Source organism: Symsagittifera roscoffensis, chromosome 10 (assembly GCF_963678635.1).
Source record: "Symsagittifera roscoffensis chromosome 10, txSymRosc1.1, whole genome shotgun sequence".
NCBI classification, from domain to species: domain Eukaryota; kingdom Metazoa; phylum Xenacoelomorpha; order Acoela; family Convolutidae; genus Symsagittifera; species Symsagittifera roscoffensis.
The window spans coordinates 12,921,600-12,947,338 of record NC_087071.1 but is presented as its reverse complement, the minus strand read 5'-3'; the positions used below and the strand labels follow the sequence as shown (position 1 = coordinate 12,947,338).

The 25,739-nt window shown below is 33.1% G+C and overlaps 1 protein-coding gene across 1 annotated transcript in view; it reads right to left on the bottom strand.

Annotated features, from left to right (window-relative positions):
• The window catches only part of LOC134854981 (uncharacterized), a 92,669-nt gene extending 67,208 nt beyond the window's left edge, over positions 1 to 25,461 (bottom strand). Inside the window, exons 1-4 of the mRNA XM_063871361.1 lie at positions 25,233 to 25,461; positions 21,867 to 21,889; positions 15,496 to 15,735; positions 12,105 to 12,248 (exon numbers count right to left, since the gene is read on the bottom strand). Coding sequence (XP_063727431.1) covers positions 12,105 to 12,248; positions 15,496 to 15,735; positions 21,867 to 21,889; positions 25,233 to 25,276 — 451 coding nt within the window. The 5' untranslated portion in view covers positions 25,277 to 25,461. The remainder of the gene's footprint in view (positions 1 to 12,104; positions 12,249 to 15,495; positions 15,736 to 21,866; positions 21,890 to 25,232) is intronic.
• Between the last annotated feature and the right edge of the window lie 278 nt (positions 25,462 to 25,739).

Genomic DNA, 25,739 nt, shown 5'->3' with positions numbered 1-25,739 from the left:
AACTGATTTTGGCCTGTTGCGGAATCCGCTTACAATGCAGAGTATGCACAGTTTGGCCTCGTAATCGATATTGATAATTCGGAAAATTCAGAAACTCAAGTAAACATCGTTGAAACGATTTGCTCATATTCTAAACTTCGTAGAACCTCTTTTAGTTCACCTCGTCGAAACAATTCACAAAATCCAACTGGACAAAGTGAAAATTATAGCGGTAGTACACCAAAACATAAATGACAATCTACTCAAAAAGAATCTAGAAACGAAACAACTACAGACTCATCAGATATTGACTATACGGAAACTTTAGAAACTCATATAAAACACACACACTGTGAGAGGAAAGATTGCGAAAGGGAAACCTAAGACACTTTATTTATTAACATGCTTAGGATTCAACATTAAAACCAAAAAACCACTGAACCGAGTTATTATCAGATTGAACACACTAACTCAGAACCTCATGAACCAGGAACAATCAAGACAACGAGAATCACACTCCTCAAATTAACAATAATTACTCAAAAACACGTTTTTCTTCGACTAAGAATTTCATCCGAAAAATACGCTAAAAACACAAACACAGATACAATAACACTACGTCTATATAACAACTTGATTTATATTTACAATTCCTTTAGGGCTGTTAGGATAACGTGAAAAGAATGCAAATTTAGTCCTACAGAAAAAAAGCATAGAGAGTAAAAAATAACATAAAAAATATTTATAATCAACAATTCTTGATGAAGAAATATTTTTTAATGTTTTACTAATAATTCAAAAAGAAACACGGATTATTGAAGTAAAACCCTTAAATCAAACCAACATTTCAACTTTCAAAATACCCGAACGAACAACAAAAAATCTTGAAATTTTTCAATTTTCTATAATCTTAATTGAAGAAACAAGAATTTGAACAATTAGCTGAGTTATTGTTAAAATACCCCATGGTTTATGCCACATCAAAGTTTGAAGTTGAAAGACAAATTCACTACTACGCCGTCCACTCAAACCCGACGCAGTTTTCAAAAAACAACACGCAATTAAAATTCCACTACAATTACAAGACAAAGTAATTATACTTTAAGATATTCTTGAACATTACAAAATTATCTCACCGGTAAACAATGAACAACAACGCTAAGGAAACACAATTATCAACATATTATTTATTCTCGCCACAGGAGAATCACTGAAATTTTTTTAGACGCACGATACTTAATTTCACTAATTGATGAATCAAAAAGCAATTGGCCCATCGAACAAACACAATTAACACTCACAAAAAGAAACGGACACTATCGTTCCACCGAAGATCACGAACTTTTCAAAGCTTTAGACAAATACCATCAAATTTTCTTTAACGAAAACATGAAAGCAGCCCCAGATAAATCAAGTTTTTGTTCTAACTCGCGTCCTGTAATATTCCTTGGTCATATTATCAAAGAAACTACAATATCAACGTTGAAATCCCAATTAGATGCGATTTTTCAACCTCAACTACCATCCAATAAAAAGAAAATTGCAGAATTCCATGGAAGGCTTAACTTTTTTAGTAAAAACACTCATGAAATTCGTTTATACCTATGACCCAATTACAACATTCTACGACAACAAAAAAACTTTGAATGGACCTTAGAACATTAGAAACGCTTCGATGAAATTGAAAAACTTCTCAAAGAGCAAATTTCAAATACAATCCCATTTTCAAAGCATCCATTTCACGCTATGTGTGACGCCTCTATCTTTGGAAATGGCGCAACTCTTTTGCAATCACATCAAAGCAGCAAAAAAACGCATTTGATATCAGCAAACTCAATACTCTTTACACAAGCAGAACTAAGACTCGCAAAACTTATGAGGGATAATACAGCCATCATATAAACATTAACCGAATGTGAATTCCTAATTCTTGGATCAAAACATCCAATAGTTCTATTTACAGATCACAAACGTATAGTTTTTCTATTTTCCCTAATCAACTAAACTTACCCTATTCAATTTACCCTAGACCCAATCATCGAGTACATAGATTTCAATTGATCATAATGTCTTTTCCAAACGTACATACAGTTTGGGCGGCAGGCAAAACCTTGCTCTACCCGGTATTCTGAGTCGAAGTAAGCCACCTGTATTACTTACACAAAAAAAATGTAGAAGTACCACAAAACATCAAATTCTTTCTCGCAAAAGACGAAAAATCACCACCATTAGAATGTAAATACGCAGTCAAAGTTGACTCCGTTAAGAAACAAACAAAAAACCCAGAACGTTTCATCTTTATCTTGATTGCCAAAACAATTATTATGAAGTCGATTTACTAGGAAAATTTATATATAAACCTATAACAAATTCATCAGGGAAAAAAACCACAACTTAAGTCACTTCAACAAAAAATCACAATGCAATAAACCATTTCCACTACTAAAAAACAAGGATCTATTTGATACAATTTTGGAATCACCTCTTGAAAGAAGTCAAAATACACCATCAATTTATTATTTTCTTTACACGACCCCTTTGATAAAATACCTTTATCCGAAAACGAAACCCAAAAAACCTATTTCTACCCAGTACAGGAAAATTAACATACCCTAACAAAAATTAACATAAAAACCAATTACTCCGCAAATATTAAAACCTTCAACCTGTCCTTAGGCAAACAAAATCTTGGCATAATTGAAAAACAACACCGTCAATGCAAAAAACACAATTATATGAAACAAAACAATACTCCAACATTTTCGCAAATTTAATAGTATCACAATGAAAAAACACGTATTTTTTAAAATTACCAAGATAAGAAAGTAAGTCTACTAAATCATTAAGAATAAAATTAGTGGCATCACACTCCCTAAATACGAAAGGACATTGGGGATCAGAGAAAAAAATTTATATTCAAACTTCATCAAAATTTGACTTCTCATATGCACCAATAAGGATTAAAAATTTTCGCAATGGCTCTTCAAATGTCAATTAAATAAACCTTTCCACGCCAAAAGCAAAAGCAGAGAAACAAGATTCTAAAGGACAAAGTTTTTGTTTCAATCAAAGAATCTCCTTTGATACAAAAGGCCCTATATACTCCTCATCAGAATGAAATTCAAATATTACGGTAAAAGTTGATGCATTTACGCATTACGTAGCAATCAACATTGTACCCCATTGTAACGCTGATTATGCATACACAACACTGGCTAGCAAAATTTGGACTACCCGAAATCCTTATAGCAGATACTGGAACAGAATTCATCAGCAATGAAATAATTACCTTATGTCAGCAATCACACCAATCCATAAGTTTTAAGACTAACATTTTCATCCAAAAAATACGCTGAAAACACAAACACAGATACAATAACACTACGTCTATATAACAACTTGATTTATAACTAGGCTTCCTTTAGGGTTGTTAGGATATTGCGAAATGAATGCAAAAATAGTCCTACAGAAGCAAAAGCATAGAGAATAAAAATAACTTAAAATTTTTTTATAATCAACAATTCTTGATGAAGAATTATCTTATAATATTTTACTAATAATTCAAAGAGAAACAAGGATTATTTAACTAAAACCCTTTAAATCAAACCAACAATTCAACTTTCAAAATACCCGTATGAACAACAAAAAATCTTGAAATTTTTCAATTTTCATTATTCTCAATTGAAGAAACAAGAATTTGAACAATTAGCTGAGTTATTGTTAAAATACCCCATGGTTTATGCCACATCAAAGTTTGAAATGGAAAGACAAATTCACCACTACGCCTTCCACTCAAACCCGACGCAGTTTTCAAAAAACAACTCGCAATTAAAATTGCATTACAATTATAAGATAAAGTAATTATAGTTTAGGACATTCTTGAACATTACGAAATTATCTCACCGGTAAACAATGAACAACAACCCTAAGGAAACACAATTATCAGCATTGTATTTACTCTCGCCAAAGGAGAATCACTGAAATAATTTTAGACGCACGATACTTAAAATCACTAATTGATGAATCAAAAAGCAATTGGCCCATCAAACCAACACAATTAGCACTCGCAAAAAGAAACGGACACTATCATTCCACCGTAGATATGAAAAATGCAGATAATCAAAACGCACTAGGTGATCAATCACATCAATTAACACAATTTGGTATTTGAAAACAACAAAACGAAATCAGTAGACTTTTCTATGGCATATTCATAGGACCAGCTGCCTTTTTTGCTTTCATGAATAAAAAATCTCAGCAAAAACGTCATCACATGATTAGACGGTGTTTTTATGAAATCCCAAAACAAACACGAATTTTTCAAAACTTCAGACAAATACCATCAAATTTTTTTTAACGAAAACATGAAAACAGCCCCAGGTAAATCACTTTTTTGTTCCAACTTGTGTCCTTTAATATTCCTTGGTCATATTATCAAAGAAACTACAATATCAACGTTGATATCCCAATTAGATGCAATTTTTTAACCTCAACTACCATCCAATAAAAAGAAAATCTAAGAATTCCATGGAATGTTTAACTTTTTTAGTAACAACCCTCATAAAATTCATTTATACCTAAGACCCAATTACAACATTCTCAGAAAACAAATTAACTTTGAATGGACCTTAGGACATTAGAAACGCTTCGATGAAACTAAAAAAACTTCTCACTAAACAAATTTCAAATACAATCCCAGCTTCAAATCAGCCATTTTACGCTATGTGTGACGCCTCTATCTTTGGAATTGGCGCAACTCTTTTGCAATCCAATCAAAGCAGCAAAAAAGGCATTTGATATCAGCAAACTCATTACTCTTTACACAAGCTGAATTAAGACTCACAAAACGTATGAGAGATAATACAGACAACATATAAAGATTAACTGAATATGAATTCCTAATTATTGGATCAAAACATCCAATAGTTCTATTTACAGACCACAAACGGTATGTTTTTTTTTTCAATTTCCCTAATCAACTAAACTTACCCTATTCAATTTACCCTAGCCGCAATCATCGAGTACATAGATTTCAAATGATCATTTTGTGTTTTCCAAACGTACATACAGTTTGGGAGGCAGGCAAAAACCTTGCTCTACCCAATACTCTTAGTCGAAGTAAGCCACCTTAATTATTTACAAAAATAAAATGTTGAAATACCACAAAACATCAATTTCTTTCTCGCAAAAGACGAAATATCACCAACATTAGAATGTAAATACGCAGTCATAGTTGACTCCGTTGAGAAACAAACAAATACCCCAGAACGTTTTATCTTTATCTTGATTGCCAAAACAATTATTATGAAGTCGCTTTACTAGGAAAATATACATAAAAACCTATAAAAACTTTATCAGGGAAAAAAACACAACTTAAGTCATTTCAACAAAAATCACAGTGCAATAAATCATTTCCACTAGTAGAAAACAAGGATCTATTTGAAAGAACTTTATAATGACCTCTTGAAAGAAGAAAAAATACACTAATAATTTATAAGTTTCTTTACACGACCCCTTGGATAAAATACCTTTATCCAAAAACGAAATCCAAAAAACCTATTTCGACCCAGTACAGGAAAACTAACATAACCTAACAAAAATTTATATAAAAACCAATTACTCCTAAAATATTAAAACCTTCAACCTGTCATTAGGCAAACAAAATCTTGGCACAATTGAAAAACAACACCGTCATTGCCAAAAACACAATTATATGAAACAAAACCTACTCCAACATTTTCGCAAATTTAATAGTATCGCAATGAAAAAAAACACGTATTCTATAATATTACCAAGATACGAAAGTAATTCCACTTAACCATTAAGGCTAAACTTAATAGCATCACTCTCCCTAAATACGATAGGACATTAGGGGTTAGAGAAAAAAAATTGTTTTCATATTTCATCAAACAAATTTTTCTCATATGCACCAATAAGGATTTAAAAACTTTGCAATGGCTCTCCACGTGTTAATTAAATAAACCTTTCCACACCAAAAGCAAAAGCAGAGAAACAAGATTCTAAAGGACAAAGTTTTTGTTTCAATCAAAGAATCTCCTTTGATACAAAAGGCCTTAAATACTCCTCATCAGAATGAAATTCAAATATTACGGTAAAAGTTGATGCATTTACGCATTACGTAGCAATCAACATTGTACCCCATTGTAACGCTGATTTTGCATACACAATACTTTTTGAACACTGGCTAGCAAAATTTGGATTACCCGAAATCCTTGTAGCAGACACTGGAACAGAACTCATCAACAATGAAATAATTACCTTATATCAGCTTTATAGCTTTAAAAAGTTAAAAATAAACCGAGAACATCACATGCTCCATGGACTGAAGGACTAGTCGAAGACACGAATCGCACACTACAAGAAAATTATCACTGTATAATAGACGGAAACGATCCAAATAAACAGAATGGTCAACGGATGTAAAAGTATTCCCATTAGCCTATAAATCTCAAATCACAACATTATTTGTACTATCACCATTTGAAACAGTTTTAACTAAAATCTACGCTAACCTATAAAGACTACGGAAAGTTCATCAAAAATGGACAATGTTACTGTAAACCAACCTAAGATCCAACTTGTTACAACATACCACTTCACACTCATGCTGAAGATCATTTTCATGATCAACAAGATTCAAAATTAGCCTCAGGAACCAACACCGAACGGATTTTACACAGAGACAAAAAGCAGTATATAATTTAACAGAAATTTTTGCAACGACGAAATGTTCAATCTCAAAAACATCACGTTTTACACCAGCATCAGACCTTAGTGTAGGAACATTTGTTTCGAATCCAATCTTCACATTTCAAAAAAGAATCACAAACGCTACAACCTATCAAAAATACCAAACCAGATAATAGAAAAACTAACAGTTATTACATATAAAATTTTGATCACTATAACAAAGAAATAGTACACAATAGAAATTTACAGTACTATACAATGCCAATGAAAAAAAAGAAAGTGATAACACAAAACTACCTAAAATTTCAAATCATTCATTATCAATACACCAAATTTTTCCCAAAGAATTATCACAAAAAAATCCTAATCAAATCAATCAAAAACACATAACTAATCGCCAATTAAGAGAAAACTTTCTAATACCCGAAACAAAAAAAATGACGTCAACTCCAATCATCTCGCCTTAAAAATCAAAAAAAAACTTTACAAAGTTTTCAGCCCGCTCTCTTAATTATTATAGAAATGGAATTCAAACAACCTCTAATTAAATATTGATATTAATCCTATTTTTAATAACAGATTTTTCGTCCTGATTAAAAGAAACCTCTCACTACATATAATCTTTTTAAATCTTTTAATCTTAGCTCAAAATCAGCCAATCAAGTCACTTGAAGTCATCTAAATTTCTAATGAAACAATACCGCTATCATTAGCCGACATAACTCAAGTTTGAATTGAATCAATAGCTCCACCTCAAAGACCTCCAGGTCAAAAATAAGCGCTACCCGCATATTTGACGTCTTAAATAATTTTTGTATAAGAAGTTAAAACTTTTTTCTATCAATCAACACAAAAAAGAACAAAATTGTCTCAATTTATACCCCGATTATTACCAAAAAAAGATTTAAATTAGCCTAAAAAAACAACTTGAACCTTCAGCCTGAATACATACTACCTCCCAATTTCCCAAATCATACAAAATAAAAAAAAGAACCAGGAATTGAATATCTAAACAACCAGACTTTACTTCACTAAGCACTCTGCATACTCCACCTTCTTGTCAAAAGTCAATAAACAATTCGGACCTAAATGATATATTTCCCAAAAAAATTAATTCGATCAGCAAATCAATTTTAAAATGCTTCTTTCTAACTCAGTGCAACAAAACATTAAAACAACTATTTCAATTCTTCTTACAATTGTTTCTACCATGTAAAAAAAGAAAAAAATTCCTACCTTTTCATAAATTGGCATTCTGAAAACTCGCTTCGCAAAAATCAACTTATAAGAGAAGCTCCCGAAAATGTTTGAAAAACCGTTGGTTTATTTTAAAATCAATTGAATTAACTGTACAATTCGTTGAACCAGTAAATTTGATGTTAATTTGATGCAAAAATCAACACCTAATTTTTTTAGGGTGATACTTCTAAATCCCAATTAGCATACACAGGAGGGGATCTGAGGTCTTTGTGGAAGACTTGAGTTTCAAGCTTCTTCGAAACCTTGTTTTTCTTTCTAACTACAGAGATCTCCCAAAACAAAACAAAAAACGATCCTATGTTGCCATACAGTTTTGCGGTGTTGTAACTTTTTGGGCAATTCGATTTAGAAGGAAAAAATACTAATAATAACAAGAACAAACAAATAACAAAAGTATTGAAACTTTCAGAACGAGGCTCTCAACTTCATAGTTAAAGAGCAATTTAAAAACAGTTAATAAAAAAATTGTACTTTGGTTTTTATAAAAAATAACTACGGTTCTAAAAACTGTTCCAATGCGTTCCAAAAATTTGGATGCAAGAAAATTACTGAGAAAAAAATCTATTAAACTGTAGGATTTTCTAATTGTACACCAATAATGCTATTTACATTGATAAAATTTAGTTTGAATTCGATCTCAGCCAAAGTATTATCTAAGATCAAACTCTACAAAAACAGTGTTCAAACAGTCCATTATAGTTACGAGGCCAAACTGTGCATTTTGTGCATTGTAAGCGGATTCCAGAACAGGCCCAAATCAGATTTGTCGCGAAATCCACAACATTGTTAACTTTTCTTTGATATTCTTTGCTGTTTTGGATTCCACAAACAAATAGCTAAAACACTGTTTTGCTTAAAATCGGTCGAAAAACAGGCAATTTTGCGGAATCCGCAACAAAATTTTTGGAATCCACAAACAAGTATTAATGTATATGCCTAGGAAATTTAAGCTGTCTTGGAGGCCGCAACTGTAAGTGGAATCCGCAAACTGTAAGCGGAATCCGCAAGTTGTAAGTGGATTCCGCAAATTGTGAGCGAAATCTGCAAACTGTAAGCGGAATCCGCATACATTTGGGGAATCCACTTATTTTTGCGGAATCCAGAACTAATAGCTATACTCTCCTCTTGCGGTATCCTCGACAAAACAAAAGTGCCGACAAAATTTACGTTGCAAGTATTTGTACGCGGAGTACACAGAAATGTTGTAGGTGGAATCCACTTAAATTTTGGAACCTTTTCTTAAAAACTAGTCTCTGGAATCCAGGAGCATAGGGACACAAAATTGTGCGCCTATCCAGTGCACAGTTTGGCCTCGTATTGAAGAAAAAAAATTCGGGTTTTTTTTACCACGCGTAATGTGGAGTACAAAACTATCTAATCCGCAATTAGCAACTTAATGCTAGATCCAAATTGCTAGCATCAGACCAAATTGGACCAGATTGTGAGCGTTATTATATTGCTGCTTAGGTTGTAATAGCACGAGTTTTGTCGCGCAAAACTGAATGGCCAAAATGGAATTTTCAAACCCCATAAGCTTACATTAAAATTTCACAGGTGATTTTTTTTATCTTCATATGGTGTAAAATTTCTTATGAAAAAAGCTAGTAATACGGTCGAAAAAAAACTATTTCGAGTACAGGATGTCTTTGAAAAAATTCGAACCTCGAAAGCGGCTAGTTAAAAAGTCAAATTTGGTCTGAAAAAAAAACTCTACCGATTACAGGAAGTTTTAATTGTTTTTGAACGTCAAAATTGGCTAGTTAAAAAGTCAAGGTTTGCCTGAAAATAAACTACATCGATTACAGATACAAAGACGAGACTTGTCTGAAAAAAATACATCGATTACAGAAATCTTCGAAGTTTTCGAGCATCAAAAGTGAATAATTAAAAAGTCAAATTTTGTCTGAAAAGAAAACTGCAGTGATTACAGATACAAAGACAAAACTTGTCTGAAAAAACTGCATCGAAAGACTTCGATTGTCAAAATTGGCTAATTAAAAGGTCAAAACGTGTTTAAAAAATACACCGAACACAGGAAGTTTTCGAAACTCGGAACAAAAACAACGTTAACTGTCCAGCAATTTAGGAACTCAAAAGAAGTAATACAATTTATCGACAGTTCGGTGGAAAAGAACAAAGCCTTAATTTTTTAGTTGGTCATGAAGGAAGGCTCTCGAAAAGCTAAGCAAAAATGGTCTGACCTAAAAACCATACAAACTCACATCCGGTTTCAAGCGTTAATAGTCAGTTATATTATGTTTTTTTTTGTACCAGTCTTCATAAAATTAAGAAAAAAATCAACTTCAATCATATAATTGATTATAATATCTTTTTAAAGCCCATTTTGAATCAATTATCATACATTCTTTTGATACATAGATTGTTTATTCAGAATTTCTATTTCATGTGTTTTGCAGAAAATATCTGTAATAATCGATTATAATCGATTATATTCCCTTTTGTTTGCCCTTGTTATTTTCATTCTGAATGGCTTAATTCTTATGCTTTTGTAGTCTTTATGGTTTATTTGATAAGTGGAAAAATGTTTTAAGCAGTTTTCACATCAGTTAAATTTTATAACACTTTTTTTCAATTTTTATTCCATTTGTTTCATGAGGCACATTTCGACTTTTTTGCCACCAAATTATTAGCACAATGCTTTAGTTTGATAAATTGTTTCGAAAAACTTTTTTTCACCTGCCGCTGCAGCCTTTGAATTAATTGAAGATATCTGAGAAACATTTGTTCTGTGGTAAAGATGAACCAAAGTCTGACAAGACATTTCACTTTTAGAGATTTTGCTATTGACCGAAAAAAATAACACATATGGCATAATTATATATTTTTGGCAAAATCAGAAACTATAAATGATTATAATCAATTATAAATGACCTTATAGTTTTACTGCATGAACTATAATCAATTATAACCATTTATTAAGGGATTATAATCTTTTGGAAAATATCACGATTATAATCAATTATAAATCTTTTAAGCACCCAACTTTGGTAATTAAAAACAATTAAATTTGTCAAAAAGTCAACATAATAAACCGTTATAACCAATTTCTTGCGACTAAACTTAGAGGCGGCACTGTGAAGAATGTATAATTAAGAACATTAAAAATGTAAAGAGAGTCTGCATATAAAAGTTTTGTAACCAATGAAATGGCTAACTACCGTTGTAAAAGAAAAAATTTGGACAAAAAATTCAACGTTTTTTGTTTTCTGTGTCTTTTCAGTAAACACATTTTAAAACGTGATTATGAGATTTTAAAATTTCTCAGCTAAACCTTAATAAAAATCAAGCAAAACAAACACTTTCGTTAAATACTGGCTGGACTTTCGTTTAAAATGATTAAATATATGAAAAATGGGATCTTGTTGAGAATCCCCCCCATTGCAATATGGGGGGTTTAGTTACAAGGTACCAAATTCGTATTTGCTTAACTGTTCAAATTTTTCTGTATAGGTGGGGAGATTCGTTACAAGGTTCCATAGAGGGTGGGGGGAGGGTTAACAAGATCCGAAAAATTTACCACCTACCACAATATCTGCGTCGGTAAGAAATATTTAAGAAAAAAAAACATTTTCAACCAGTTTTGAAGGTTACGAAATCGAATTCAAATTACAACTGAATCAAACACAAAAATAGAAGTTGGTATACCAACTAATTCTTTTAACAAAACTAGGCCAGAGTGTGATAAATGTGTCCCAATGCAAAATCAGAATGTCTGCGCAGTAGTTGTTTTTCATAAACACTATGCAGTGAAGAAAGAAGCAAGAATTTGAGAACAACACAACCAAAAGGTAGCAAAAAAAGAAAAAGTTGAAATTATATAGTTCAAACTGAAAACTGTAAAAACAGCATTAATTTTTTGACTAGGAGTCCCAGTCAATCGAAATCTGACTAAACAGCAATACTTGATATACTAAAAGAAGCTAAAACTGTTTCATTCAAAGAAATTATTTTTTTCAACTAAAAAAATCAACTCAGAGCATTTCGGATGAAAAGTTTGATTAAAAGCAAAAAACGTATATAAAACGTTTTGAAGAAAAGTATGTTGTTGGCCATTTTAAGGGCGCAAAATAACAATAATTTTTGTTTTCAGAACTTGTGCTTGCCTCATAAGCAATACTAGAATAATTTCGCACCTTCGAAGTTGTCGAAATATTGGTCGATCTCAAGCAATCCTATGTAATAGCCACTCGCAAGGGATGCAGGAACCCTTTTGTGCACAACGAGCGCAGTGGTTTCATTCTGCAAAGTGGTCCTCAGATCATAAGGAGGAGCAGGACCTAAAATGAAGTCATCATGACCTAACCTCAAATTCAGAAAACTTTTAAATTTAAGAAAGAACCATGAGTCGATGTCTGCAACTGAAGATCAGACCGGCCCCACCCAAATTTAATAATTCCGGACCGGCATAACTTAGGGTTAGGAAATCTTTGGAAATTACATACAGGATTGACCAAAAAAAACGTGACCAAAAAACTGGAGCAACCAACGATAATAGCTCGAACAGCACGACCGAAAATTTCCATCACAGAAAAAAAACTGGCACGACCCAGTCTTTTTTAAGCCGCAAGAAGGTCTTTTCTTATGTCACTCCACCAAAGTCTATCCATAAATTCCAACCCCATGGTCTTTTCTTAAACCACCCCGCTGCGCAACTTAAAAAAATTTGGCGGTTAATTGAGAGTTGGCGGTTTTAGCATCCTTTATTCAAGAATTGTTGAACTCCCAAATGAACTCCCATGCATGAAAAATGAACTCCCATGCATCTGGGAAAAAAATAGCGCGCACCAGCCCTCCTGGTACACTACAGCTAACCAAGTAAGCACTAGATTCAGTGGAAGCCTAAATCAGGGTGGGTAACGTGAGAAAAGTGTCTACAGCTGTAAGCAGCGGGTATTTAAAACAAAAATCGGTTCCTGTAAGTTGGCCGACAAAGTTCTCAGTACAGCTTTTTCGTTTTAGTGAAAATTTAGTTGAAGGCACAGCTTTATCCCCATTTGACCTCGGATCCTATCAATCTAAAGAAGACACGCTTAACCATTTTCTGCTCGCAAAACGATGTTGGCTGAGTTAGATTGTTTTTCGTTCAACAAGCGCAACAAATCTCGTGCACCCGGGGCTTAGTGGTTTATTTAGTGAATTGTTTTGAAACATGTTTTTTCATAACCACACAAAAAAAGTTAGGCCTTTTTTGGGTTGGAATTTGTTCAAGCTTGACAACTAAATTGAGTAGTTAGCAGTCAATAATCTTCTATGATGATGATTATATTTTTTTCGAAAAAGTTATCGTATGGTTGTTTGATTGACCACAATTATCTTCGCGTAAAATTTTTGAAATCAGAAATTGCTACGATCATTCTACTATGTTTTGCCAGATTTATTGTTTAATGCGTTTACTATAAGATTTTGGCTTAAATCAGATGAGACTTTGGTGCGACTAAAAAAGAATTCTCGCGCAGATAAGACAATGCGCTACCAATAAGAAACGTTAGTGCGATTTAGAGACAGGTAGGATGTTGGCGCGAATGGGATAAGTCAGTAGCGCAGCCAGAATGAGACTTGGGGGCGACTAAATTATGTTTTTGTTGTGGCTAAGACTTTGAACGACTAAAAATAGGTTTTTGACGCGACCAAGAGAAAACTTAGATTTGATGAACACAAGACTTTATCCCTACGAAACAACTTTTTCGGCTCGACATACGATTTTGGTGCGACTAAAAAAGTTTTTTGGTGCGGCTAAGAGATAACTTGGACGTGAATAATACAAATGCTTGAAACGAGTAGGATATGATTTTTGATAGGATAGAAACAAAATTTTTAGTGGGATTAAGACAAGATTTTTGAGGCGTTTATAACCCGCACAGAAATGGTTTCCGGTCGATTTAAATTCATTTTAAATCGATTTTATATCGATTTAAATCGATTAACCATGTACATTTTATGAACTCAATAGGATTTTAAATCAATTTAAATCGATTTTTTTGAAAATTTCAAATCGATTTAAGTGTCTAAAAAATCGATTTAAATCGATTTCGATGGATTTTCCGACTCATTAAAATCCATCGGAATCTCACTTAAATCCATTTTGAATCAATTTAAATCGATCTTTTTGAAAATTTTAAGTCGATTTAAGTGTCTAAAAAAGTGTCTAAGATTTAAATCGATTTCGATGGGTTTTCCGACCCAATAAAATAGATATTTTTTTGCTAACAAGGCGAAAAAAAACATACCCTTTAAAAATTGTTGGAAATTTTTATTCTCGATTTTTTAAATGTAAAACTCATGCCAGATGTAATACAATTCAATAAAATTATCCACATAAATCAGTTTAAAGCTCGAAAAAATGCAATGAAGTTATAGAAAACTGTTGTAAAACAGATTTTGCAAAGTCCTATGTAACAAACAAGAAAAAAATCAGAATTAATTAAAATTTGACCTCGTTAATACGCAATTATATCATAGGAAAATATGATAATGAATCAGATTTTGGGCAGAACTTATAAAACGAATTAAGAAAAGGGTCAATATAGATCAGTTTTTGAACTCAAAATATGCAAGAAAATTAGGAAATTTTATCGATATTTTGGTCTTCTTATTTGGTCTTTTTTATGCTACAAAACGCTATGGATGTAAAATGAAAAATGATAGGCAATGAATAAATGCAATCAAATTTCGAAACTGATAAATCTCAAAAAAAAATCGATTTGAATTGATTTAAATCCCTTTTAATCCCCTTAAAATTAAAAAACAAAATCAGACTGGAAAAATGCATTTAAATTGATTTAAAATCGATTTGGATCAACTTTATTTTAGCTGGGATTTAAGATCAATTTAAATCAATTTTAAATCGATCCAAATCAATCATCATCTTTCTCGTTTTATCTTCATACTTTTTTCATGCTGAAATCGATCTAAAATTAATCAACGTCTTTTTTCATACTAAAATCGATCTCAATTTAATCAACGTAATTTTTTCATACTAAAATCGATCCTAATCCATTTTTGTCAGTTCGAGGCCTTTGGCAAGACAAAAACATTTTTTTCCGGCCCCATTAAGATAAATCGTAGGCGCGACTGAAACGAACTTTTGGCGTGACTAAGATAAAATTTTAGCGCCATTATGGTAATATAGGAAAACAATTTGAACAGTTAAAAAGCTACCTCAAACTTTCCTATGACTTCCTCTCACTTCTGCCGCCTATTTTTTTCTAACAGAAGTGTTTGGAAATACCGTTGGCACTGTTACCGTTAGCCGTTTCTGGTTGAACAATGTAAGTTTTCTATGACATATTCGGCACTAAGATAACATATACCAGTATTGATGGAAGGATAGCAGGTCGAAAAACCGCGACTTTTTGTTCATAACCTCCCAAAATATTTTGCCAAACACCCAGTCCTGCAAACGCTAAAAAAATCTCACAATCAAAACTACACAACCTTGATTGTAGCAAAAAAGAAGGACACTGATTGGAACAAAACAGAAAAAGCCAACATACGCGTCTTAAGTCTGAAAAATGCATTTCTTACGAGTGCAAAAGATCTCGGTGATTTCTCTGCCGATGCTGTCTTCCAGTCGGTAGCTGTAAGCTCTTCCCTGTTCCAGTCCATTTCCTGGTTGGCCATCTGTGTAACCATTGTCGAAAAACCAGCCTTCACTGTTCAGCTGAAAGACCACTGACTCATCTCGGTACAGAGTGCCTGGCGTGAATGTCATTGTAATGCCAATTACGATACCACTGGAGTTCGTGGCATCTTCGTATTCGACCACTGAAAAATATCATAGCAGTAACAAAATCTGGCTGCACAAGCAGATCAAATTGTTTTGTACGCATTCACCTAAGCATAAAAGCGATAAAATAACAAATATACTTTCTGAAAATTGTTCTCTTATATTCTTTTCGCTCTAAATTATAGTAAAAACCATATTATGAGGCAAAAGCGTGGATCTAATTCACAATCTCCCCCGTTTCAAGAGAGGGGGGTTGTAAACAGGGGCGGATCTAGGATTTTCAAACGTTTTCAAAAATTTTGTCGACATTTTTTTTAAGTCGACCGAATTGATTTTTTGAGCTCTCCCCAAGCACAATTTAGTTCCCCAAACTTTCTGCGCCGCAGGCAAACATTTGAAAAAACAGTCCAAAAAAGGCGTTTTTAGGCACTTTTTGGAAAATTTGACCAAACAATCGCGTTTTTTCGGCGCGCGCTCCCCCATCAAAATTAGTGTATATTGGCGCCGAGGGAGCCTCTTGAAAAATTTTAGGGTCGCTCGGCCAAAAATGGATTTATTAAAAAGTATCAAATGGGGCACTATTTGGGTCGGCAGGGGGTCGAATCCCTGAGGGAATGCAATCGCCCAACGCCACCCCACCCCCCCCCCTAAATCCGCGCCTGGTTATAAATAGACTCCCGCACCGGAGTTCCATGGATGATAATCGATTATAATGGAAAACTGTTGCCTAAAATGTTGTCAATATAATCCATTATTGTTTCAAATTTAGAGCTCAAAATCGATTATATTGTCTTTTTTAATCAATTATTTTCGTAAAAACACAATCCAATAAAATCTATTATAATGGATTATAATCGATTTAAAATCCATTTTAATTGATTAATACGGATTATAATTTTTACATTTTTGCAAATCATTTGCTGCAAAACTTGCAATATTTCTGCGTTAGTTCTGCGTGAACCACATAACTTTGTAGACGAACATGTATTAATACCCATTCTATTATAATTTTACAAATTAACAAAAATTTTTTAAATTAAAACACCTTAATTATTCACACTTAGTATACTTGACAAAAAACACTATCACATCATCTCAGAAGCACTATCTGACATCCAAGCTTGTCAATCATTTTATGAAAAAAAACTGAACCTTTTTCACTAACCTTTCGCTTCTTTACACCCAAAGAACGTGACTTGCACTGTTCGCACGATATCATGTTGAGAACTAAGCAAACACACACCTACACTTATTAACGTTTCACACAAAATCATTTTGACTTACACACACCATCACGACAACCTAACCACAGATTTCAAATCATTAATTCCAAATACACATCACCGTTTTTTCTTAATTTCACATACTGTATTAAAAATACTAACTTTCAAGGCATCCTCCCTAATTATGACCCCATCACGCATAAGTATATATTCTGTCCCCTCACCAAAGTCTTCAACGCAGAAGAATCCCGACCACTAATTGTTCCGCATGATTATTTTCAACCTATACGAAAACCCATTTTAGAATTTATCCACAACACTAAATATAATCACAAACTTTATAATCTAATCCAAAAACACACCTCATGAATTCTCCTATGGCACTCAAGAAATAGATACCATTAAAGCATTCCAATTGCTTTGGCCACTGCTTCAGACTAAAAATATCATCCGCATATTAGCATTACTACTAACCACATCTGATGCTATTCACGATGTTTTTTCTCATGGCTTCTTTCCAGACGAATAGGTAAATATCAAATGAATAAGTTAAAATTAACTGTTTCAGAAATACAACTAACCATTCTTTATAAATGTTTTTCATTATTTCTATAGTCTTCACATCACGATCATCTACAAACAAGAAAAAACAAATTAAAATACAAAACTCTTTTATCCATTGTAAATTTTACTTAACCAACAGCACTAATTGATGCAGTAAAATCTCATACCCACGGTAGTAAATTAATCTATATATTATTTTCCCTAATGTAGTAAAATTCAATACGATAAAAATCAATTAATATATTAAACCCCCAAAAAGCAGTAAGATTCAATCTCTAAGTAGTAAATTTATACAAAAAGGGAGCAGTACTAACCTTTTAAATCATTTTTTTTATATTCACTCGCACAAGAATCCTATCCAAACTCGCACAGCTCGCCCACCACGAATTGTTTAAAATATTAAACTAAATTGTAACTTTCACTAACAACAACTCAAAGAAGCGGTAATAAGTTTCCATTTTTCTCTTAACCAGGTTAGACAGGAATTATATATTGAACTAAACTAACCAACGCAGCTTACTAAACACCATAAACCACAAACTAAAAGCATGACTAAGAAAAGAAAACCAACGGTACCCAAACCGGATTAAACCAGCTTACGAACTGGATAATTTATTCTTTTGAAGACCATTGACATGTCTAAAAAAGAAATAGTAAAATACCGAAAAGTCGAAAGCCAAACCCATACCAAACGATTTGATTTTTAAGAAAAGGTCACAACCAAAACAACAAAAGGAAAAAACCAGTAAAAAACACAACATTAAAGGTTAACACAAAATCAATTAAAATCAATTAAAATGGATTTTAAATCGATTATAATCCATTATAATAGATTTTATTGGATTGTGTTTTTACGAAAATAATTGATTAAAAAAGACAATATAATTGTCTTTACTTCCCCCCCCCCCCCCCTAAATCCGCGCCTGGTTATAAATAGACTCCCGCACCGGAGTTCCATGGATGATAATCGATTATAATGGAAAACTGTTGCCTAAAATGTTGTCAATATAATCCATTATTGTTTCAAATTTAGAGCTCAAAATCGATTATATTGTCTTTTTTAATCAATTATTTTCGTAAAAACACAATCCAATAAAATCTATTATAATGGATTATAATCGATTTAAAATCCATTTTAATTGATTAATACGGATTATAATTTTTACATTTTTGCAAATCATTTGCTGCAAAACTTGCAATATTTCTGCGTTAGTTCTGCGTGAACCACATAACTTTGTATACGAACATGTATTAATACCCATTCTATTATAATTTTACAAATCCTCTTGCTTTAAAACTCCTTAACACCACACAAGACATTGAAAGAAATAAAAACGAATTATTCAGACTAACTGCAGCACTAACACCTCGACAATTCACGCACGTAGGATTCAAAAAATTACTAAAAACCCTCACTGCACCCCAAGCTAGCGACTATTCAATTGACTAGTATGACCACAACATCATCAGACCTAACCACGATCAATTTCCTGATGAAGATCAATTTGCTAAGCCACAATTAACAAAAAAATTTTTAATTAAAACACCTTAAGTATTCACACTTAGTATACTTGACAAAAAACACTATCACATCATCTCAGAAGCACTATCTGACATCCAAGCTTGTCAATCATTTTATGAAAAAAAAACTGAACCTTTTTCACTAACCTTTCGCTTCTTTACACCCAAAGAACGTGATTTGCACTGTTCGCACGATATCATGTTGAGAACTAAGCAAACACACACCTACACTTATTAACGTTTCACACAAAATCATTTTGACTTACACACACCATCACGACAACCTAACCACAGATTTCAAATCATTAATTCCAAATACACATCACCGTTTTTTCTTAATTTCACATACTGTATTAAAAATACTAACTTTCAAGGTATCCTCCCTAATTATGACCCCATCAGGCATATGTATATATTCTGTCCCCTCATCAAAGTCTTCAACGCAGAAGAATCCCGACCACTAATTGTTCCGCATGATTATTTTCAACCTATACGAAAACCCATTTTAGAATTTATCCACAACACTAAATATAATCACAAACTTTATAATCTAATCCAAAAACACACCTCATGAATTCTCCTATGGCACTGAAGAAATAGATACCATTAAAGCATTCCAATTGCTTTGGCCACTGCTTCAGACTAAAAATATCATCCGCATATTAGCAACACTACTAACCACATCTGATGCTATTCACGATGTTTTTTCTCATGGCTTCTTTCCAGACGAATAGGTAAATATCAAATGAATAAGTTAAAATTAACTGTTTCAGAAATACAACTAACCATTCTTTATAAATGATTTTCATTATTTCTATAGTCTTCACATCACGATCATCTACAAACAAGAAAAAACAAATTAAAATACAAAACTCTTTTATCCATTATAAATTTTACTTAACCAACAGCACTAATTGATGCAGTAAAATCTCATACCCACGGTAGTAAATTAATCTATATATTATTTTCCCTAATGTAGTAAAATTCAATACGATAAAAATCAATTAATATATTAAACCCCCAAAAAGCAGTAAGATTCAATCTCTAAGTAGTAAATTTATACAAAAAGGGAGCAGTACTAACCTTTTAAATCATTTTTTTTATATTCACTCGCACAAGAATCCTATCCAAACTCGCACAGCTCGCCCACCACGAATTGTTTAAAATATTAAACTAAATTGTAACTTTCACTAACAACAACTCAAAGAAGCGGTAATAAGTTTCCAACTTTCTCTTAACCAGGTTAGACAGGAATTATATATTGAACTAAACTAATCAACGCAGCTTACTAAACACCATAAACCACAAACTAAAAGCATGACTAAGAAAAGAAAACCAACGGTACCCAAACCGGATTAAACCAGCTTACGAACTGGATAATTTATTCTTTTGAAGACCATTGACATGTCTAAAAAAGAAATAGTAAAATACCGAAAAGTCGAAAGCCAAACCCATACCAAACAATTTGATTTTTAAGAAAAGGTCACAACCAAAACAACAAAAGGAAAAAACCAGTAATAAACACAACATTAAAGGTTAACACAAAACAGGACCCCACAAAAAACCAGCAAGCAACCACACCCTCACTCCTGGCCTAACCCACCGGAAGAGGACGTCCTGAGCATGCTTAACAGCCGTCCTAACCCACCGTGCTAGAAACACGCTTTGTGAACCACTCCCTATTTTTGACGAAAGCTACTCAAGGGTGAGTAACTCTTCAAAAATAACAGAGCTAAAATTAAAACGCTTTTGCGATAATAACTAATAGAAATCATAAATAAAAACTTAATTAACAAATTTTTATAAAATGTAAATCGTAAAATGCAGTATGTAGATCATACATGACCACAAAGACGAGCATCAAGAAACTAGACGACCCCCTCATACTCAGCCTACAGAATGGCTAAACACAACCGATTTGCCGCCCACAATCACAACTCAAAAGGATTTGAAGTACGACTTGACTTCACAGAAAAGTATTTCATTGAAGCAGACAAATGACCACCTCGATGTTCAAGTATACGTACAGATCCGAGTTACAAGGCATTCCCTCCAAACTCAACCTTCAAGTCACTTGCAGACAATAAGGAAACGCAGTCAGTTCTCCGCCGAAGCAGAACGAACAATCATAACAAACCATCTTGAAATCAGATTGATTTCGTTGGCAGTCACAGTCTTTGTCGAACAACAACTAACAACTTCATGTCGACAATTCCAGCTTCCTGGAGTTTACTTTTCCAAGAACGGAATAAGAATTGATGCTCGCCAAATACCAATGATCATCATCCATCCTTCATTACAAATAGAAGATAAAAGATTCAAAAACTCTGTAAACCCCGGATGGGTGGAACCAGATCTAAACTATATTTTTTTATTGAATACTTTATCACCATAAAATATTTAATACTAACCAATCATGATCCATCTAACTAACAACCCATTTATTTGTAAGGTTGAAATTACTTGTAATTTCAGCACCAGAGAGATTTGAATTTAACTTAGAACTTAGTTGCCTCCCCGAAAGAGACCTTCTCGCAATAAACAAGTATACTCAAGATCTATTGAGACTAACTGAGACTAGCAGATATAAGAGTGAGATTAAAATCGGTATTAGACTAAGAAGTTGCACGAATCTATCCGGCCGAAAATAAGATAGCGTGACAAGCAGACGGTGTACCCTATCTGAAATCACTCTATGAGTTAACCAGTAGAACTTAAGTCACTCTACTTTTTCTAATTTTCGACGAGATGTCAGCTGGATTAATAGAGGTAATGTGATTGATCATTTTGGTTATAGTGGATTGTCAAGGCTAAAACTTTTATAGGAAGCCGAAAAAATATCAGACTTTCAATTTACTTACGCGCAATTTCTGCGTCAGAAAACCTGCAACAGACTTTAAGTTAACATACTTTGTAAAAACCCAGCAAACCGTGGATGTTTAGGATGTTCAAGGTTCTCGATATTTCTCCTTCCCATATAAAAATGGTGAGACTAGTACTTCGTTTCCATAGCTTACTCAGAATCTTGGGGCTGCTTAACAGTTACCCAACCCTTTCAATAGAAGGGGGTAATTAATGAGTAGTTTAAGTTCGTTGATTTTTCTACCGATCAGTAAGCAGCAAGTTCGATTATAATTAGAGAACGCCTTAGTGCTAATTTGGTTATTTTTCTTTTAAAGGGGTGGCAATTCTTATGTAGATATCACAGAGGGGTTGTTGACTTGAACCCAAATATTTCCCCATATGGTACTGAGAAGAAGTTTTTGTGAGATTCAAACGGGTTTCGTCTCTTTCATTCAGATTTTACAGTTAAACATGAAGCAGTTTAATTGGCTGTCTGCCGCAACAGAATGCGGCAGACAGCCAATTAAATTGATTCATGTTCAACTTTATGGATGCCTCAACAAGTTTTAATTGATTAAACCGGGTGTGTTTTTTTATTCAAATCAAATCAATAATTTAAAAAGTTTGCTTATATTTTAGTTGACCATGAAAAAATTATTGAAAAATTTGACCTGGATAAAAGCTAATTGTTTTTTTTTGGAAACCTTTGAATATTTGTATTCAGGATGGTTTTTTTCCAGAAAAACTTGAATTTTTTAAATGGCCAATTTTGATTGGGTCATTTTGTATCATGTGAACTGCGATAACTCACCTAGGAGTCTGGGACAACAGGCCGATGAGAATTCTTGCCAAAGGGACTTCAGGCCGATATTTAAACTTAAATAGCTCAAAACGTTATTTTTCATCAGAAAAATGATGGTATTCAAATACTTAGTTCCAGTAGCGTGCGCAGAAACATTTAAGGGGGAGGCGGCAGTTTTTTGAAAAAGTTTGTGTGCCGCAGGAAAATTTTTCAAAAAACAGTCTAAAAGAGGCGTTTTTAGGCAGATTTTGCAAAATTGTGACAAAAAACCTGCGTTTTCCGGCTCACGCTCCCCCCTAAAAATTATTCATAATGGCGCCAAAGGCGTCTTTAGAAAGATTGTGAGGTTGAATAGCAAAAATGGATGTAGTAAACTTATACCAAAGGGGGACCCTCTGGAAAAGTTTGGCAATCCGAATTATAGAAGGAGGCGGTCGCCTTCTGGACTCCCAACCCCTCGGCACGCTACTGCACAGAATTGTTAGGACAAAAGTTACCATACTAAAAGCTCCCATGACAAAAGATACCGTGCCAAAAGATCCCTTGTACAAAAATCCTCGAAATATAAGTTTCTTGAAAAAACTCAATTGGATTCCTCCAATCGAAAATTCAATATTTTGAAGGCATCCAGCAGTACTATCAACCAATCCCCGAAAAAAAAAGTACCGTGATCTGAATAAAAAAGTTCAACAGAGAACTAGTTTATACACAGTTACTAATTTTTAGTCAGAAATTCGTTCACTTGCCATTTAACCTATTAAATTTTGTTTTAGTTTTTGCCTAATTTCGGCTAAATTTAAATGTGTTTGATCAACTTTTTATAGACATCTCCTTGCACCCTCCCGGAGAACACCCAAACGCAAAACTACAACTCGCATTCAAAAACGCTGTCTGATCCAGCAATTTGATCACAGAGCAATTTAAGTTATTTACGGGACGCTAGGTTTGGGGTAGGAGCCTGACGGCCCTTTGATCAAAATGAGAATCAATTTTTTTTATGAAATAGAATGGCAAGTGATTAGCAATGAAAATGATTTCAAAGCTTTAGAATTTTGCAATATCTCATTTTCAATTTTGTACTGACTTGAGTTGTCTGGAATATCGGGCCAAATTTGGTTAAGTTGCTTTTGATTAATTGGAAACCCTTTTCGTTTTCAATTGTAATCTAAGCTGTTTTGAAGTTTGGGTTTCAATTTGAAGGCTAAGTGATTAGCAAGGTCATTTGTATTCAAAATTTGTGCAGCAAAAATTTTGTCGTTTCTTTGATTTTAACCGCTATATTTTCAATTCTCAGGTTGTTTGATGTTTGATTATGGTATTTTATGGATTGGGCGATTTTAGAACGAGGTATCTTTTGGAATGGTATCTTTTTCACTGGGATCGTCTCGTTTGTGATTTTAAGGTAAGGGATTTTTTTGTCATGTAACCTGCACAAAACCTATATAACAGTCCGTTACAATCGATCATTTAAGTCTTGTTACCCGGGTTGACCTCCATACGCCAAAAAAGCTGATCATACAATTCCATACATCAAGTTTGTGGGAAATTGCTTGTCGTATAATTTTCATGCAACTTCGAAAAATGGTTGGAAAAAGATATAAACTAATTTCTGTGGCTGTTTGATTCTAATAAAAAAATCTGATGATAAAATCCGAGTTTTAAATTTTTTTTAAATACTTATCATACATTTACCATATAGGTATATTGTATGACTGGCATTTTTTTGATGGCGACACAAAAAAAATTGATTTTGCCCCAAAATTTTGTTTGTTTTTTTTTCAACCGCAAACCAATTTTTGTAAGCCAGCGAACATTTTCTAAAAATTTTTTTTTTGCATGCAAAATTTAGTTTTTTGTGTGCATAACGTAGTCCTTGATACATAATGTTGGTTTTTTTTCCTTTTTGCTTTAAATTTTTTTTTTCAAAAACGCTGAAAAACGCAAATTTTTAAAAGTTTGTTAACTTTGTTATATCATTTGTGAAAGACAGCGCGAAGACAATTCAGGTCGTTTTCTATGCATTGTAAATGCATGACCGTCCAAACTTTTGTGCTTTGAGTAAACCAAGGTCTTTGTCACTTGTGTTCGGTTTCAAACACAGCTAAAATTTTTCCAAATTTAATGTTAAAAACAAAAAATGAACTTTTTGGTTTATGGAAAAACACCTATCATACAATTTCCATAAATGGAAAAAGGCTTATCATAGAGTTTTCATGCAATTTTCTGTACGTATTGTATGAAATTGTTCTGAATTGTATGAAATTGTTTAGAAGTGTCTCATATATGGAAATTGTATGAAAAGAAGTTTTGGTCAACCCGTGTAGTTTAGAAGTGAGTATATTGAGTAATTTAGGAAATAAATTATAGTTGGAGCTGGTAAATAGCGGGCCGATGCCAGTCCTATTCAATTACCCGCGATGGGGGATTTGTCCTATGGTATGAATTCGTATATGCCTATAATCGTTAACCCAGTCTTAGAGGTTTCCTCCCTCTTCGACTGGGGTGACATAGTTAAAAAGATCCCCAGTGTCAGTTTGTGTAAGACTATAAAAGCCCTTAATGACAAATTCCACAAAAGTACCTGATAGTTGCCAGGGAAAGTACTAAATAGAAAATAATATCCATTTGGAACTTGGCAGATAAGTAAGCTTGTATAACGAACAAAAAGGGGATACTATAAAGATAGATAATGCTATGAATGTTCAAAATGGTCGAACTATAAACAATGTACTTTTCGAATTCGAATACAGGCTATCTGAAACTTAAATTGAAAGAAAGTATCAGCGTTAAAAATGATTTTCATGGCAATTTAAAACTGCACCTGGTTAGACAAATTCTTTGATCAATATTTTGGCAACCAAGTACGCCTTTTACAATTCATGGTGCATTTACCGCCTGAAAACAATACGAAAGAAGCACTTTTTCTATCACTAAGCCTGAGTGACAGATATCTGGATATAATGTTTTTATATACCAGCGCATTCATTTTTCAAAAAACTTATGACCACATAATACTTGTCTGAGTGAAGCAAAAATCACTAAAGTTCAAAATTCCAACAATTTTTTATATTCAACATTTGTAGAATCT